Source organism: Equus caballus, chromosome 10, assembly GCF_041296265.1.
Source record: "Equus caballus isolate H_3958 breed thoroughbred chromosome 10, TB-T2T, whole genome shotgun sequence".
In the NCBI taxonomy this organism is placed as follows: Eukaryota; Metazoa; Chordata; class Mammalia; order Perissodactyla; family Equidae; genus Equus; species Equus caballus.
The window spans coordinates 73,957,035-73,975,168 of record NC_091693.1 but is presented as its reverse complement, the minus strand read 5'-3'; the positions used below and the strand labels follow the sequence as shown (position 1 = coordinate 73,975,168).

Here is an 18,134-nt window from a genome sequence, read left to right as displayed (position 1 = left end):
ACTCGGTGCTTTCATAAAGCATTTATTTTTATTTGAAAACATTATACAGGCATTACATTGCCACAGCCAGTCCATAGGGGAGCATGCAAATATCAAAAATGGAGAGTTTGTTCAACTTATCAGTGTAAATTTCCTTTTTGGTTCATATTTTCCATTTGCAGTGTCTGGATTAGTGTGCTTTGTTACGTGGTTCAACAATGGAATCCTACCCATGGGGTAAAATCCATACTGGTAGCTAGCTGGGGACTACTAAATGGTTATAAATCAAAAACAAACCCAAAACAAACAATACTACACGCTTGTCAAAGGTTAATAGCACAAGTTAGCAATCTCTAAACTAAACATTGAAACATTTTCATGGGACACAGTGGTGCAAATTTTTCTATTGCTTGGTCTACCTGGTTGTGTATTTCAGAGTTTGGAGCTGTGGAAAGGTATGACCAAGGCAAGCTCTGGCCCCAGTACAAGTTCTCATTGTGGAAGTGGGAAGCACCCCTTCTCTCTCGCTGGGGTTTAGAAGAGCTGTGGTTTGCTGAGCCAATCAAATTCTATACAAATTGCTAGTCTCATCGGTGGAGGAGAGAGTGTTCTCGGATTGAAAAGCTGACATTTTTGCTGGTGTCTACTGGGGTTATGAAATTTCAGAAACTAAAACAGCTAGAGTTAATGTTGTCCTACTCCCATTTCCCACCCCACTCCCAAAGGATCAATGTTTTTACACAGAAAAAAGAGTTTGTTCTTTGCTATTTTCTTTTTTCCAAAGGGTCAAACTGAAATTCCTGATCTCGGACAATTCAATATATTATCAGCCTTTCTAAATGGAGATGAACCAATACAGTAAGGTACCCGGTGAGATGAATGTCTTGTGTACAACGATATTGGATGACAAAGGGTAGATAGTGAATTCACCTTAACATTCACACTTGGTTTCCATACAATGGAGTCAATTAAAATATCTTATAAAATAATTCAGATGGCAACTGTTAGTCATCTGATTGTGAAGCTTTTTGAAATTGAAATTTAAAAAAAATTCCTAGTCCACTGAGTCAACTTGGAGATACTTTCATCCGCTTATTTCTCATAAGACTTTACTAAGCATCTACAAATTAGTGTCATAAAAATGAATAAAAAAGACTAAAACATTTGGCTTAAAATAAATACTAAAAATGCAATAAATCAAGCAAATTATGCAAATCAAAGGAATGTAAACACAAAAATAAAACCACAGTCTTTAAAGGTCTTCAGATCTGAATGGACAAAATATTCAGAGAAAGGTATTTAATTGGTTTAAAAGGTAGCAGAGAGCAGACATTGGCAAAATTGTTTTGGCTTGATATAGCTTTAATGTTGATTCCCTTTTTCACAGAAAATAAAACATGTTTCTAAGGGGGCTGAATAGAGATGACCATAAAATCTGCACATCAGAGAAGACAATTTTTCTTCCCCATCTCCAAGAGCAGGAATACCCATCCTGGGTGGAAGGCAGGCAGAGGGGCCTCATGGATGTTGACTGACAGCATGGGGTGCTTTTGCCTGCCGTACATAGGCCTTGTTCAGTCTATTTAAAAATGCTGACTAATGGGCTGGCCTGGTGGCGTAGTGGTTAAGTTTGCGTGCTCCGCTTTGGCAGTCCAGGGTTTGCGGGTTCATGGGTTCAAGTCCCAGGCATGGACCTACACACCGTTCATCAAGCCATGCTGTGGCAGTATCCCACATACAAAATGGAGGAAGATTAGCACAGATGTTAGCTCAGTGACAATCTTCCTCAAGCAAAAAGAGGAAGATTGGCAACAGATGTTAGCTCAGGGCCAGTCTTGATTACCAAAAAAAAACACCCCAAAATAAATGCTGACTAAGCTGCAATCTATCGTTCAACTTTACAGAGACCCCACTGGTATTTTGCTTTGCTGGCTTAAGATGTATTGATTTGAATTGCCCAAAGTTTCATAAACATTTATTTTTCCTTCACAAACTCTATAACTCCATTGAGGATCTTTTTGAATGGTATTGGAACCAGTCAACCTTAAAGACTATTTCACGTACTGACACACAGAATCTGTTCTAAATCATAGTGGTCTGTGGTGTTTCTTGATTTTCTGTGTTTGAAAAAAGGGCAATTTGAAGGGCAATAAAATTAGACTAGTGACATATCCCTCAAAGCCTTATCAGGACCCAGTAATATTCTGTGTATCCATAAGAACATTGTGTTGATATATTCTGCTCTTAAATGGATGCCAAATATGACCAAAATGCCAGACTTTTTTATTGCTAACGTCTTTACCACTACAAAGTGGCGAGATCAATCAAGCTACTGTCAGAGACTGCTCCACATCAGCACTTTGACTTTGTTGGGAGGCCACACAACCAATGATACTCTATAATAAAGTTAATTTCCATGCTGGTGTATTTCAAAAAAGGTGTCACACAATTAAGAGGATAGAGGACCATGGCTTTTTCCAATGCCTTGATTAATTTCCACATTATCACTAAGAAATATAAGGAAAAAAGGAAAATCAAATATACTTTTTGAAGAGAGGATATAGGGAGGGGCAGAAAGATTTAAAAATATATATATTACCCTAAACACAAATGTTATTATTTCTGGGGTTTTTCGTAAGCCACAGAAATGGAACATTCCTTATCCTGTTATTACAGGGACTTGATTAGCAGAATCACATGGCAAAACAGAAAGGCAATGGCATAGAGTAATCAGAGATTGGAATATAAAAAGGTTACAATGTTTGTTTTATATCTATTCCTAGAATAGAGAATTATCTGGTCAGTTGCCCCTCCCCACAAGGGTCACAGCACAAAATACTTATTGAGCAGGCAATCCAACAGGTAACAGAGGAAACCATTAGCCACCAGGTCCATAGGATAAGGAAACTTCTCAGGGGTGGAGCTCCTGTGGCGTGCAACACTCACACAGACTGTGCAAAAAAATAAAGTATGATTCTTAAAAAGTGACTTGCCATAGAAAAGTGGGATCTATGTTAACTACATGTGGGTCTGGCAATAGTTCCCATCAGGAGTATAAAACATCCTCCTGAAAGTCAGTGTAATAACAGTAACAAGAATAATACAAATAATAATAATCATACTTGCTTTTGATTCAAAAATGTTCACAGTAATTAATGCAGGGGGATTGTGATCAGAATATACACTAGCCAGGCATCGCTCCAAAGCCAGATGGATCAGAGCCTGTGTCTCGGGTGATGTTTACCTCGTGTCTTTTACAGGCTTTCAGATTTGCTACCTTGCAGTCCACCTGTGTAAACCGCACCTAATAAATACCTTTCTCTATGTACAATACAGAGATGATGGGTGAACACTTGGCCACCGGGTGGTCCTCGGGCAGGGAGGGCCTCATCCTAGGCCACACGAACATGGGGCTCCTCTTCAGTCTCCTGGCCCAGGCTGGTGTAGGTGACCGAAGGCTCCACCTGAGCTGTGGTTGGTAAGTCCACAACAGGTCCCGAAGGATTGCGGAACTGCTTGTATACTCGGGGGTCCTGGGCTATGTATGTGGAGGTGGAGGAGTAGAGCACCAGCCCGATGAGGATGGTGAAGAAAGACAGGAGATAAAGTCCTGAAAACTAAAAGACACCACAGCAAGTCAGTTAGCAGCCGGAGCGGAACCACTTACACGTTAACGAGGCACAGAGAGACGAGAGCCGAGCCGCTTCCTCCTGGAACAGGCGGCTCGATGAGTTGGCCAATGCTCTTGATGGAAAGTGAATTTTCTCTTCCTAAACTGGCTTGGTCTTATTGATTCTCCTTATCTTTCTTCTCGACTCTGTGGCAAACACAGAGGAACACTTAGCTAATTTTCCCTAAAACACCAGTCTGAGTGCCTGATGTGGGAGAGTGAGCTCGGCACAAATTAAAATACATCAAGTTCAAAGCAGAGAATCTCCAATATCACTCAACGAGCAGTTGGTTGTTCCGGGCTTCATTAGACCCAGAAGAAAAATAGATATTCCATTTAAGGTTGTAATGAAGCTATAAACACCAAACCCCGCCCTGTAACAGCTGCATCAGAGTACTCTCCTTTCACCTTAATCCAATTCAGACACTATTTGTCTTCCTAGTAGAAACTGTTACTGACTTTGGTAACTATCTTTGCAATATTAGATTATCTTCGCATGGAAAGAAATAGTATAGCATACCATTCTTGCTCCATTAATCTAAAAACAAAACTAAACAGGGCTGTATACACAGCATTTTGCTTCCTAAACTACTTGCTTGACAATTCATAGAGTTTTGTGGGAAAAAAAGAAAATATTGGTTTATACAAGTGCCCAAGAATTTACATACGTTTTTGAAAAACTACAACTTCTGGACCTTCTTGAGTAGTTACACAGGAAGTAGTTACTTGAGTAGTTACTGGGGGAGAGTGAAATAACAGTATGAGTGTTTCTGCTGTTTCATTTACTTCTTCATTCCTTCAGTCAATGAATAGTTTCTTTCATGTCTTCTCTATATCAAACAATGAACTTTGTATTGGTGAAAGAGAAATGAAAACATATGGTTTTACCATCAGGCACTTAATATAGGCTCTGGGGAAAAACAGAGGTACAGATAGACAAAAATAATACAATGACTTATGGCATTGCCAGATCTCATTTTAGTCAACAGCTTGTCCTAGTTTGACCACATCTTGCATCCACGGGAAAAAAAGGATCAATTTGATCTTCCTATTTTATTTTATTTTTTATGCTCATACTCTAAAAGAACTAAAAACTGGTAAAAAGACAAAAGTTAATTGGAAGCTGAAAGAAAGGCGAGCAGGAAAAGGATCCAGAGAATCTGTGAAGTAAGTTACAAGGCTATAATAAAGAGTTAAAAGATGGCTATAATAGGAAAGCCAGTCTTAAGAGTGGGACATAGGAAAGATATTCCTATGGCTAAAAGTCCCTGCTATGGTGGTGTTTGACTTTTTCTTCTTCTCTGTCTCCTCCCCCTCCCCACTTCCGCCCTCACCCCTCTCCCCCCTCCTCCTTTTCTTTCTCTCTCCCCTCGCAACAAGGTAACTCAGACTAAGGACTGTTTTCTGATTTTTTTCTAGAGCACTCCTCACCCTGTCCTTCAATTCCTTTCTTCTTCACATTCAAATCATATAACACTTCCTCATGTGGATTTTTATACTAGACTCAGCTTCTAACAGCTTCACTGAATGCACTTGAAATAAATAGTTCAGTTTTTCCCAATGAAAATAAAAGCGCTTTATTCTTTGATTCATGATTTGTTTGTAAAATAAAATGGTGGGCAAAGAAGACCACTCACTCAGTCCTGTTGTATATGATCTCAGAAAACTTATTTACTCTCAAACTGGCTTCCTGATATTCGACATTCAGGAGCTTCACCCTTTGTCTGAAACTTCGGTGAATGAAATGGGTTTGTTCCTAATATTACCATCATTGCAAATATTTTGTTGGTGACTTTCATTTTTAAAACTCTACTTGGTTGTCTCCAGTTTTGAGCGAAGAGCCTCGCAGCCTTGGGTGTGAGCCTGCCTCTGTTCAGCAGATGGAGGCATGGAGATTACGAACGGGGGCTTCGAGGTTAGAACTGCATTCCAAGCCCAAACTGGGTTCAAATCCTAGCTCCGCTACTTTCCAGCTGTCATTTTGGATAAGCTTCTTAACCTTTCCAGGTCCAAGTTTCCTTATTCCTTAAAATGGGGATAATAATTGTACCTACTCTATTGGTGGCTACAAAGATTAAATTAGATAAGGCATGTAAAGTACTTTTCTTAGTGCCTACCTTGCAGCCAGCATTCAACTCATATTAGCTTCATTGTTCTTGTTGCTATTGTTTTGTTGTTATTGTTATTATAGCACTCTCTTATAATCAATGATTATGTAGATCAGAGTGTTATAATGCTTTTATATAATCATTGATTAAATTGCCTTTCTCCCACAGTCCCTTGACTATGAGACTGTGCCTTTCTGACCAGGGTCAAGTGCAAAGTCTGGCATCCTATAGGCATCTACTAAGTGTTATCTGCTCCTTGTTTTTATTTTGAATGAATGAATGAATTTAGTTATGGAGAAGTTTCAGACTAAAGAAACAGTAAAAAATCAGCCTGTACCCATGGGTATTTCAAATTTTTTAGCTTTAAACTCAATCCAATGTCATTTCTCATACCTAAACTGCTAAACAAAAACTCCTTGAAAGGGAAGTCACAGCACTGACCCTTAATCACTGAGTCCAAAAGTCATCTTCAAACCCGGGGTCAGTCAGAGGAGAGTGATGGGCCAATGAGCTGGGAGGGACAATGCAGAAGGCAAGAGTCTGAGGTAGAAGGTAGAAGGCTGAGGGATCCCGATCAGGGGATTGGCACAGGAGGTGTCACTAACTTGGAGGGCACAGGATTTGGCAATTGAAATACCAACATAGGGTAGGGACAGGAAAGGGTCTGATACAGCATATCCAGCGAGAAAGATGTGAATTCCCCTCACTTTCTGATCTTGGCTCCCGTATTCTGACTTGATCGATATGACAAATATCTTAAAAATTCATTTTGTAGGGGCTGGCCCCGTGGCCGAGTGGTTAAGTTCGCGCGCTCCGCTGCAGGCGGCCCAGTGTTTCATCGGTTCGAATCCTGGGCGCGGACATGGCACTGCTCGTCAGACCACGCTGAGGCGGCGTCCCACTATGCCACAACTAGAGGAACCCACGACAAAGAATACACAACTATGTACCGGGGGGCTTTGGGGAGAAAAAGGAAAAAAATAAAATCTTTAAAAAAAAAAAAAAAACTTTAAAAAAAAAATTCATTTTGTAAAGCTAACACCTTTGCCATTGTAAGAAATTATACGTGAATCATTCCCTTTTTGGACACAGAATCATCAAGTTGAATGATAAATCCACTACAAAGCATTTTCCTGGACACAGCTTTAGAAGGACTTTATTTCCAATGCATTTCCACTTAATTCATGCAGAATTCATTCCAAAATTGTCCAAAATATAGATATCATGGAATTTTATGTGACAGAGGCACCTTGGAAGTCACCCAAGAGGTTTTATTAATAGATGGTGGAGAGAGTTTTCACTTAACACAAGCCCAAAAAGGGAGCAGAAAGACAAGCATTATGATTAATCTGGATAAATACTGAATGTTAGAAATAATTACAGAAGGATTTGATGTTTTAAAAAGTAAGAAAAAGTTTCATCTTTTTTCTCCCTATAGATTGATAGAGGAAAAAAGATCATCTAATCAGGGTACCTAAGAGGACGGCCCTCAGTTCTGGAGGCTGCACTTATCCTGGTAGAGCATTCATTCAAAAAACCAATCAATTAAACAAAAACTCTTTATATTCCTGGATGCTTCACTTGTTAATTGCAAAGAAATATGCATTTCTAGTTCCCTAAGCAAAGAGAACAGAAACTGTTCTGGATCACTCGACTGCTGATCACTTGACCACTCTGTAGTTCCTCTCCGAGTTACAGATAAGGCAAATTTCAGGTACAGGCTTGCTGTCTCAATTTAAGAACACGGGCTGCTGTCTGAAGTGTTCTTTGTGGTCCTCCCGGTGCACAGCAGCCCTTCAGAAGACGCTGTACGTTCTGTGCCGCAGACACACTTTTGCCTGCATTTTATCTGAGCTGTAGAAGCTGAGAAGGGGTGCACCCTGCATTAACACCACCACACTGCACGCACTGTTTACTTCGCTGCTGCCTTTTTCCATCTTGACGGGTCTCTTTGCTAACAAGGGTCAAGCTCTCATGGTACATAAGGAGAATGCCTGTGTGTTGCTTAGAGCAATCTGACTGGGACACAAGCCACTGTCCAGAAGGAGGTGGCTTGGAAGACTGATGATAAGGATGTACAAAGCTCTTTAACCTCCAACTAGGAATTAAAAATCCAGCTCTTAACCAGCAGGCGTCTCAATATGATTACCATTTAGTTAATGAGACATTCAGTACGTCGACTGAGGACAGATCAAATTTTCATTTTAGCTTTGGTATTAAACATGTTGAGTTTTAATAAACTAATGACTTCAGTGGGCCTAACCTATACAAGTAGAAAACCACTGAATATGAAACCATTTCAAAGTACATTTATAAATATACTAACTAGAATAGATGAAGAAGAGGGCAATTTTCAAGGGCAGCTTTCTTTTTCTAGCTTGACTAACAAGATGGCAGAGGTGAGTGGAAGAGAACATGGGCGATGCACAGAGAGGCGTAAGGTGGAGCATGAGGTGATTCTGGGTGAAAGGTCTACTTTTACTGAACACATGCACCAACCACTCTATGTGGTAGGCCCAGTTTTTCCTTCTTTGCTGGACAGTGCACTTTAAAAGAGGCCTTTTGTGGTGAATGCCTCTGTGTATACAGCTTTTATAAGGTTTCTGATGTTGGGCTCCGGTCATTTTTGCTCAGTGACTCCACTTGAACCTATTAATGAAATGTTAAAAGATTCTATAGCTCTTAAAGGGAGATGTATGGCAGTTCTATCTATCTCCAGAAAAAACAAAGATTTAATGGAAAAAAGAAACTATGTTACTTGTGAGAGGTAGAAGAAAGACCCGGAAAAGAGCAGTTGGTGAGGTTTCTTAGGAAAGTGGAGTACAGAGGAATGAGATTTGGGTAAAGCTCCTGGAGTAAGCTGAGGAAAACAAAGAGATTTAGGTTTGGATCCAATTTAGATCTAACTTGGAGAGCCGAGGAAGCGTAGAGAAAATACAATTGGAAGGAGGGAGAAAATAAGGTCTAATTAGAAAGAAAGAAGATACAAGTAAAGAAAATATCTCAATAGCTAGGAGGAAAGAGGGCTGCAGAGCTGGATAATCAACAAATAAGAACTCTTTTCTAAATTAAGCCAGCATGTATTCTCTCTCTCTTTGTCTCTCTCTTTTTGTGTACACACACACATACACGCACACACACTCATACACACACACACACACTCATACACACACACACACCCCTCGTAGGACACTACTGCTGACCTGACAGGATCTGCCTTCTGAACTTTTCTTGACAGAAGATGAATAGCCTGAAAGAACACTACTCCTAAAGGTTTCTCGTGTGTGGCAGGTGAGCAAGGGACAACGTTTTCAAGCACTCATGTGTTCCCAAGGCTATCTATGACGAGAGAAGGTAGTAAATACCAAATATCTCGGACCACAGCTCAGGGACGACATTATTGCCAACACTTCAAAAGAAGTGTTGTTTTGCCCAAACAAGGGGGCTCTACTGGATGTGAGACTGCCACTGAAAGAAGCATGCCATTTGGAAATGGGATAACGGTAAGAGTTGACACCGATTCCTGAACTGCATAAGGAAGTTGCTCAGAAATTAACTCAAGGGTATTTCTAAGTGTTCTTAGACATGGTTTTTGAGATGTATATTTCACATATACAAAGGCTATGTGGGCACAATAAGGATTTCCTTTCTAGTTCTTATTCAGGTTTATTCGTTTAAACAGAAACAGATGTAACTAAACCTTGCCACATTTTTAACTCATTAGCAGAAAACATCTAGGAGGTAGGAGCCTGGGAATCTGCAAACTTAGCACTTGCTTCAGAAGTCAACGCAACCTGGGTTAGCAGTGAGCAGTGACTGGTCATTCCCAAGGTTATATGGCACAGGCTGGCAAATGTGAGGTTCAGGAGCTGCTGGGAAGAATTTCTATTTCCATTAGCCTGGCAATTTCAGCAGCAAGCTAAGCCCTGGGAAAAATTAGACTCTTAGTTAAGTTTGTGAAAACTGTCCCCAGTACCCTGCAAGGATAAGTCACCTGGCACATCTAACTAAGATTTCTAGATACTTCCATACTCCGTGATATAAAATGCACATATAAAGATAAGTCAACTGGAACAACTAACCAGAATTTGTAGCCCAAGAAGGAATGGATAAGCCCAATTCTGTTTCAAACCAAACCAGATCACACAGTTTGGAGGTCCCAGGTCCCAGGGTCGTTTAAAGACTCATCAGTGACTAAGTAAAGCAAAATGCCAATTAAAAGAGTGATCACAATTAAATATAATGCTGCTATCGTGGAATTTTTAAACCCAAGGCTGATAAAATTGGATCTCATAACTAAAAGGGGAGCCCAGGGTCTCTTGAGTACCCAACTGATATGTGGATTGAAGGATGGACCCTTTGGGCAATGGTTAATCTGTTGAGTGTCTTAAAGGTGGGAAGGAGAGGACAGCTCACCAACGACAACACATCTCTCAGGAGCCGCGTGTGTCTCAGAGGGGTGTGGACCACACCTTGAGCCTTGGAGTGGAATGGTGGGGAGCAGAACCAGAGGAAGCTGGTCACTGCTGGGCAGACGATGAGCCGTGGCCTGAGTGGGACCCTGTGACAAAAGGCTCTGCTTGGTCCTGACCTGTTGCTGCTAGGTCTGAGCCAATTGCTATTCAGGGCAAGGAAACTAGACGGACCTGGCTCCACAGAAATGCCAACATAAACAAGTTGATGCTTGGCCTCCTAATTTTGGCTCTGCACTAAACTAACAATATCATTTTTATTATTATTAAGAGTATTTAAAATGCAAAAGTTCGACTTCTGAGTTTACCGAACTGGAGATAAATTGCCTGGAGAGGCCGGAGCTTTTTCAAATTCTTTGGAACGGCCTCATTATCATTCTCTCTCCTACTCTTGCCTCCTCTTATTTCTCCTCTTCCTCTTTTTTCCTCATTCCTTTTTTCCTTAAGAAAAAAAACGCGCTAAGTCCCGCTGGTTAAGTATTGCAATATTTCTTCTTCTAAGTCCTACCACGGAAAATACCAAATGTGGGCATGGCACACGGTCTACCAACAAAGACCAAAATTGGTTATCTTTAAAGACCAAGAATACTGACCTCCACCCTCTCTCCCCATTCTTTCTCCAGTTAGGAGATGAAATAATCTCAATTTGATGCTAATGTGATCAAGACAGAAAAAAAATCAATGAGTGCCTCAGTCAAAATACCAAATGATCTCTCCATTCAAAGCAGAAAACTGAGGCACTCCTAGGATTTATCCTCCAAATATCATGTTGTTAAAGAGAGAAGCAGCAACCAGTGCCCTTGCCTCTCTGTGGCCTGACACTGTCCCAGGGCAAGGCTGTGGCCCCCACTGCAATCAAGCTGGGTTTATGAGGCCTTCTGTTTGGTTTGCAAAATAATTCATTTGGCAGTATAATTTGTACAACCAATCACATGTAAGGCCAATAAAGTTTCTTTTACGGGCAAGTATCTTCCCCTGCGGGTAATTTCACACATGAGTACCGCAATAGGGAGCTAAAAGTGGATTTCTGCCATTATCTTTTATATGACTAACAGACATTTTCACTTGGTTTGATGAACTGATAGAAGTCCTCATTCACGAAGATTTCTATTCTCTGAGGCCCAGCAAGAGAAGACCATAATAGCCAAGCCAGCAGTGGAACCAAAGAGGCCTACTCTGTGGGAGTGTTTAATCATAGGCTCAGCTACAACAAAGGCTGTTCGATGGCTCATTTATGTCATCTTCTTGTGCATCATTCTTATTATTACTAGTCAAAAAGGGATTACGTTTGTGTGTGAGGTACATTGAGCAGCAGCCCTTACTCCCATGTTTGGACTCCTGCATCACAAGACATCTCTTTTCCCTCCACACAACACAGAGGTGCACACTGGGTTGGAGTGACTTTGCAGAAGGATGAATTTTAAAGCCAGTGAAAGATACTTAGTTTATAGAAGTGATGATGCTGCAGCTCAACGCATCTCAAAGAACACCTGTTACAGACCAGTGGAATCCAGAGGTGGAAATGGGAGTGGCACCACTCATTATTTTGCCTAGTGATCCACTATAAAATGTCTGCTTCTTGTCACTGCAACTGTATGCTCTGCTGATCTAAAAGTCTCAGTTCCAAAGGGAGGAATGTTTCCACCAGGAGACAAAACAATGATTCCACTGAACTGAAGATTAAGACTGCCACCTAACCACTTTGAGCTCTTCATGCTTCTCAATTAACAGGCAAAGAAGAGAGTTTTTGTCACTGTGCTGGCTGAGGTGACTGATCCTGGTTACAAGGGGAAATTGGGCTGCTACTTCACGATGGAGGTAAGGAAGAGTCTGGAATACAAGGATCCCTTAGGTATCGCTTAGCATTACCATGCCCTTTGATTAAAGCTAACAGAAAACTTCAACAACTCAATCCAGGAAGGACTAGTAATGGCCCAGACTCTTTAGGAATGAAGGTTGGGTGGCCCTACCAGGTAAAGAACCATGATCAGCTGAGGTAATAGCTGCAGACCAATGGAATACAGAATGAGTAGTGGAAGAAAGTAGTTATAAGTACCAGCTACAATAACATGACCAGTTACAGAAATGAGGACTGTAATTGTCATGACTATTTACTCTTTATTTTGTTATGAATATGTTTGTGTGTATGTAAAATATCTTTGTCTTCTCCCTTCTCTTATCCCCTACCATAAAAGATGTAGTGACTTTACATCATAGGATTTAAGTATTCTTAACTTTACATCATAGTATTTAAGTGACAGGATATCAATGAAAGGAGTGAATATCTCCCAAGATGCTTGCATCCTCTCCTGGGAAAAAGGTTACTGTGTTTTCGGTCATGTGCAGGATAGTTGTATCATGTTAGGCACAAGTATGACCTAGTTATTGTCTTTATTATGAGAATAAGTATGATTTAAGGAGATGTGTATATAGGTGGTAAGTTGACAAGACATAGACATGAGATAGTTAATTTTATGTGTCAACTTGGCTAGGCCATAGTACCTAGATATTTAGTCGAACACCAGTGCAGATGTTGCTATGAATGTAATTTTTAGAAGAGATTAACATTTAAATCAGTAGACTTTGAGTAAAGCAGGTTACCCTCCATAATGTGGACGGGCCTCATCCAATCAGTTGAAGGTCTTAAGAGAAAAAGACTGAGGTTCCCCAATGAAGAAAGAATTCTGTCTTTGGACTCAAGTGCAACATCAACTCCTCCCTGGGTCTCCAGCCCGCCAGACTGCCCTGCAGATTTCAAACTTGCTAGCCTCTACAGTTGCGTGAGCCACTTTCTTAAAATAAATTTCTCTATCTATCTCTGTCTCTAGATTTGACAATAGATAGATAGATAGGACTATATATAGAAATAGACCGAGATAGAGATAAAGATAAAGATAGGTACACAAACACACACATCTTATTGGTTCTATTTCTCTAGAGAAGCCTGAATGATACGATTGCTAACATGAAAATCTGTTATAGTGTTAAAGGTCTTAATGCTGATGTAAACTTTCCTAACAAGTTCTCTTCACGGCAAGTTTTAGAAGTGGAGGGTTTAGTGATATTTTCCAGGAAATACCAAGTGGTGGTTCCCAGGATGAGCTCTAGAGTCAGAATGCTGGGGTTTGCATCTCTGCTACTTCCTTGTTTTGTGGTCTTGGACAAGTTCCTTCCTTCTCCATGCCTCTGCTCACTCATCAGTTAACTAAGGATAATAACGCTACCTGACATATGAGCCTGTTGTGAGCATTAAATTATATATATATCTACCTTTTGGTGCAGTGTTTGGCACATAGTAAATTTCCATGAATGTCAGCTATCGTTATCTTTATATCACAAAGTGTAAATGCTAAAGCGAAGATAGATATAGAAACTCTCCTCAATAGCTCTTTCTGAAAAGTTCAGCCTGAATTAAGTTGAACTACAAATGCATTTACAGAATTGCAACTTAAAAGAAGGGAGCAACAACCCATCTGGAGTGGAAGGCTTTTTTGTCAATGCAAATAATAAACCCCCGGTTTATAGGTTTGGTGTTTGGACTTATTTATGTTGTTTTCTTACCATGAAGCATAATTACATAAGTCAAAAGAATGCTCATCAATTCCTATCCTGCCTCACCTTGTTTATTAATTTTGAGCAACTACTCCCCATTGGCACAAATTATGTTTGAGCATCCATGAGTCTATTTAAGTTTAGCAATTCATTTTGCTCCCTCAGTGTGGTAGGCTGAAAGTGCTCCCCCCAAATACATCCAATTCCTCATCTCTAGAAGCTGTGAATGTTAGTTACCCTATTTGGAAAAAGGTCTTTGTAAATGTGATTAAGGATTTTGAGATGATAGATTATCCTGGGTGCTCTGCTCTAAACTGTGCCTCTCATCAAGTTTGTATGTTGAAGCTGTGATCTCCAATGTGTCTATATTTAGAGATGGTCCTCTATGGAATTAATTAAGGTTAAATTAGGCCATAAAGGTAGATTAGTATCCTTAGAAGAAGAGACACCAGAGAGCTCTTTCTTCCACCTCCCCCTAACGCCACATATACACACAGAGGAAAGGCCACGTGAAGACATAGTGAGAAGGTGGTTGTGTACAAGCCAGGGAGACAGCCCTCACCAGAAACTGAACCCTGCTGGACCCCGATCAAGGACTTCCAGCCTCTGCAAGTGTGAGAAATAAACTTTTGTTGTTTAAGCCACCCAGCCTGTGGCGTTCTGTTATGATACCCTGAGCAGGATAACATTCAGGGGTTATTCAGCTGGGCCCTAAACGCAATCGCATGTGTTTTATAAGAGGGAGACAGAGGAAGATCTTTGACATGCAGAGAAGGGGATGTGAAGACAGATCAGAGAGAGATTTGAAGATGCTCGCCTTAAAGACTGGAATGATGCAGCCGCAAGCCAAGGAATGTTGGCAGCCACAGAAGCTGGAAGAGAAAAGAAACAGATTCTCCCCTAGAGCCTCTGGATGGAGCATGGCTCTGGTGAACCTTAATTTTGGCCCAGTGAAACTGATTCCAGACTTCTGGCCCCCAGATCTGTGAGAGAATGAATGTGTGTTGTTTTAAGCCAGCAAGCTTGTGATAATCTGTTACAGCAGCCATATGAAACTAAAAGACTTAGTAATTAATTATTCATTCAATAACTGAGCTTAACTGTGAACTGAGACCCTAATTATCACCTCACCATCCATCCATTCAAGAAACACTTATTGAGTTCCTACTATGTCTCACGTGCTGGGGATACAGTGATAAATAAAATGGTTATAACTCCATTCCTAGTTTCCAGTCTACTGTGGGAGACAGACTAAGAAAAGTTGAAGAACTTAATCTGGAATATGATTTTGGGAAATACCATGAGGAAACAAACAGATGCCAGGATGATGTGAGAGTGTGGTGGGAGTTACTTAGATAGTTAAGGAAGCCTTCTCTGAAGATGAGGAATTGAAGTTGAGACCTGAAGGATTAGAAGCAGCAGCTGTGGGAGGAGCTTGGGGAAGAGCAGTCCAAGCAGAGGGACATCAAGAGCAAAGATCCCAAGGAGAAAAGGGCACGACTAGTTCTAGGACTGGAAGGACAGCCAATGGCACTGGTGTCTAATGCTTAATAGTGACTCACAGTTGAGTGCTTACTCTGTACCAGGCACTGTTCGATAGGATTCACATTATTCATCTTCTTACTAACTCATGAGGAAGCTAGGATTATTTCCCCCTTTCTAACAGGAAGGCCTTGAAGCACAGTATGGTGGGAAAGTGTCAGGAGTGGAGTTGGGGCCAGAGGAGCAAAAATACTCAAGAACAGTGGTTAGGCCCTCACGGGTCAGCAGGGCATTTAAATTTTGCTCAGAAGGCAATGAGAAAGAAGCATTAAAGGGTGTTCAGCAGAAGAGAGTATAATCTGATTGGTGTTTTAAAAGGATCATTCTGGCTGCTGGTGGGCTATTAACTGTAGCGAGGAAGAAGTGGAAGCGGGAAGACCAAGAGACTAATGGTCTAAATGAGAGATGGTGATGGTTTGAGCTAAGATGACAGCAGTAGAAATGTAAGAGAATCCATTTTGGAGGAGAATCCACAGAACTTGCTGATGGATTAGATGTGGGGAGTGAAGAAGAGAGAAATTAAGACAACCTCAGTTACTGAAGCCGACTATTCTGAGGGTATATGATTCTTTTCTAAGCATTTTTCATGGTGCATTTATTCCCCTATTTTCACATATCATCTCTTTAAACAGAGAGGATTTACACTTCACATTTTCTACAGTACTAATATAAGTTGTACGTTGTTCTAGGTATAATTCCTGCCAATATTTAGTGTATAAAGTGCTCCCATTTCTCCACTGATCTCCTCTCTTGCAAGCCTAGAAGCGTTCTAAGAAGAGAGTCATATTTAGGAAAGTACAATTAATAACAGGTCTAAATTAAGTATGATAATCATAGCAAATAATCTATTGTCTACTTCCTCCACAGTAGTTTCATGTATATCACCTCATTTCATTTTCAATAAACCAACCCCTCAGGGAAGCACGGAGTCTCATGATGAACACCATGGAGCTGAGGAAGTGGAAGATACGGGCAGGTTTAGTAGAGTGCTTAGGGCATGTAGTGACAGCTGACACAGTGCCCAGAGGCCTTGACTCTCCACCCAATTCTCTTCCCATCTCCTAATTGCTTGGCTAACTTCATTTCAACATAATTCTTTTTGTTTCTTCCGTTCCCTATATTCAAAGTTCTAAGGACAATTCATATCTCTACTGCATAGGGGAAAGACTCAACTTTAATTCATCATATCTTGGAACTAACTTAATGGGTTATTGATGAACTTGGAAGCTGTTCTTTCTCAACTCATGGAAATGAACAATCATCAAGAAATATTATCACGCCTGAGGGAGGGGGAAACAGCTTGACAAAATGAAAAATGAACCCTCCTGCAATCATATTGGAATTCTTTATTTCCTCCTCTGACATGTACCTGGTGTTGGCAGGAGAGATAGAAAAATGAAATAAATGAATGAGTAATTTATTAAAGAACATCATGATGTGGCAGCTGTCAAGAAAGAAATCGTATTATGGCTTTAACGGTTAATCAATTTTTTTTCTAAATAAGAAGTATGGTACCTGATAAATAGCTGCCACTTTCCCTTAAATAGCACTCAACATTCACTTTTTAACTCCAGAATATCACTGAGAAGTATTGCCATTGGGCCCAGAATATTTGGTTATTCCATAATAAAATCTTATAATATCCTTATTGTTACATTTTATTATATAATCCTTGAAATCCATGGAGAGCTATAAAAACTGTGACATTCAACAACACTGTTAGCTTCTTTTTACCCTTTTAAATTAAACTTTGTACCTATTATAAAAATAAAATTAAACTAATGTCTTAAGACTTTAAAACAATGTGAACTTTGGGTTATGTCACTATTAAATAAACACATTTAAAAAATCAAAATCTAGAAGTTTCCCCTAAATTTGACATCTATGAACTGATATATCCACAACCATCGATATGTCTCTCTCTCTCTCTCCAGTTTTGAGGGAGATGGGAATGGTCAGACATCACTAGGCTATAAAGAGTTTTGTCACTTGGAAATGAACTTCTTTACCGTCATGTTAGCCTGTATGTAAAATGATCTCTTTTCTCTGGACATGTGATTCTGGGAAGGTTAATTTGATAACATGATTGCTATTATCTGATACTGCTGTTTCTTCTGGAGCACACTATATGTACAAAATCAGTTTAGAATGCACTCCCTTCCTCCAGATGCCTTTGCTTCATCCTTCTCTGTAAGCTATGGCTTTAATATTCCTTCCCTTTCACATCTCAGCTCAGGGCTACTGGTTTGCAATGGCACCCCACTCATTCCTTTATGTAAAATGAAAACAATAAGCCAATAAACTGAAAATATTTCACTGTATTGTATGTATATCACAGACACCCTTATAAAAAAAACTAGCAGATAGAGCCTTCGGTGCCATCAAGAACTCAAATAGGAGGCTGATACTCCACTTATTCTAAATCTGGGTAGAAATTATTACGATTAGCTTTGAAAGTGCCCATTAGTGGACAAATGGATAAAGAAGATGTGGTATACATACACAATGGAATGCTACTCAGCCATAAGAAAAGATGAAATCTTGCAATTTGTGACAACATGGATGGACCCTGAGGGTAGTGTGCTAAGTGAAATAAGTCAGATGGAGAAAACCAAATACTGTATTAATTCACCAATATGTAGAAGATTAAAAAAAAAGACACAAAAACTTGAAAATAACAACAACAACAAACAGATAGACACAGAGAATAGACTGGTGGTTACCAGAGAGGAAGGAGGAAGTTGGGGAGGGTGAAAGGGGTAAAAGGGGACATGTGTGTGGTGACGGACGGTGATTAGACTTTGGGTGGTG

General features: G+C 40.2%; 1 protein-coding gene across 1 annotated transcript in view; it reads right to left on the bottom strand.

Moving 5' to 3' along the window:
- Positions 1-9: 9 nt before the first annotated feature.
- Positions 10-18,134, bottom strand: part of SLC35F1 (solute carrier family 35 member F1) — a 374,430-nt gene continuing 356,305 nt past the window's right edge. The window contains exon 8 of the mRNA XM_023650977.2: positions 10-3,596. Coding sequence (XP_023506745.1) covers positions 3,372-3,596 — 225 coding nt within the window. The 3' untranslated portion in view covers positions 10-3,371. The remainder of the gene's footprint in view (positions 3,597-18,134) is intronic.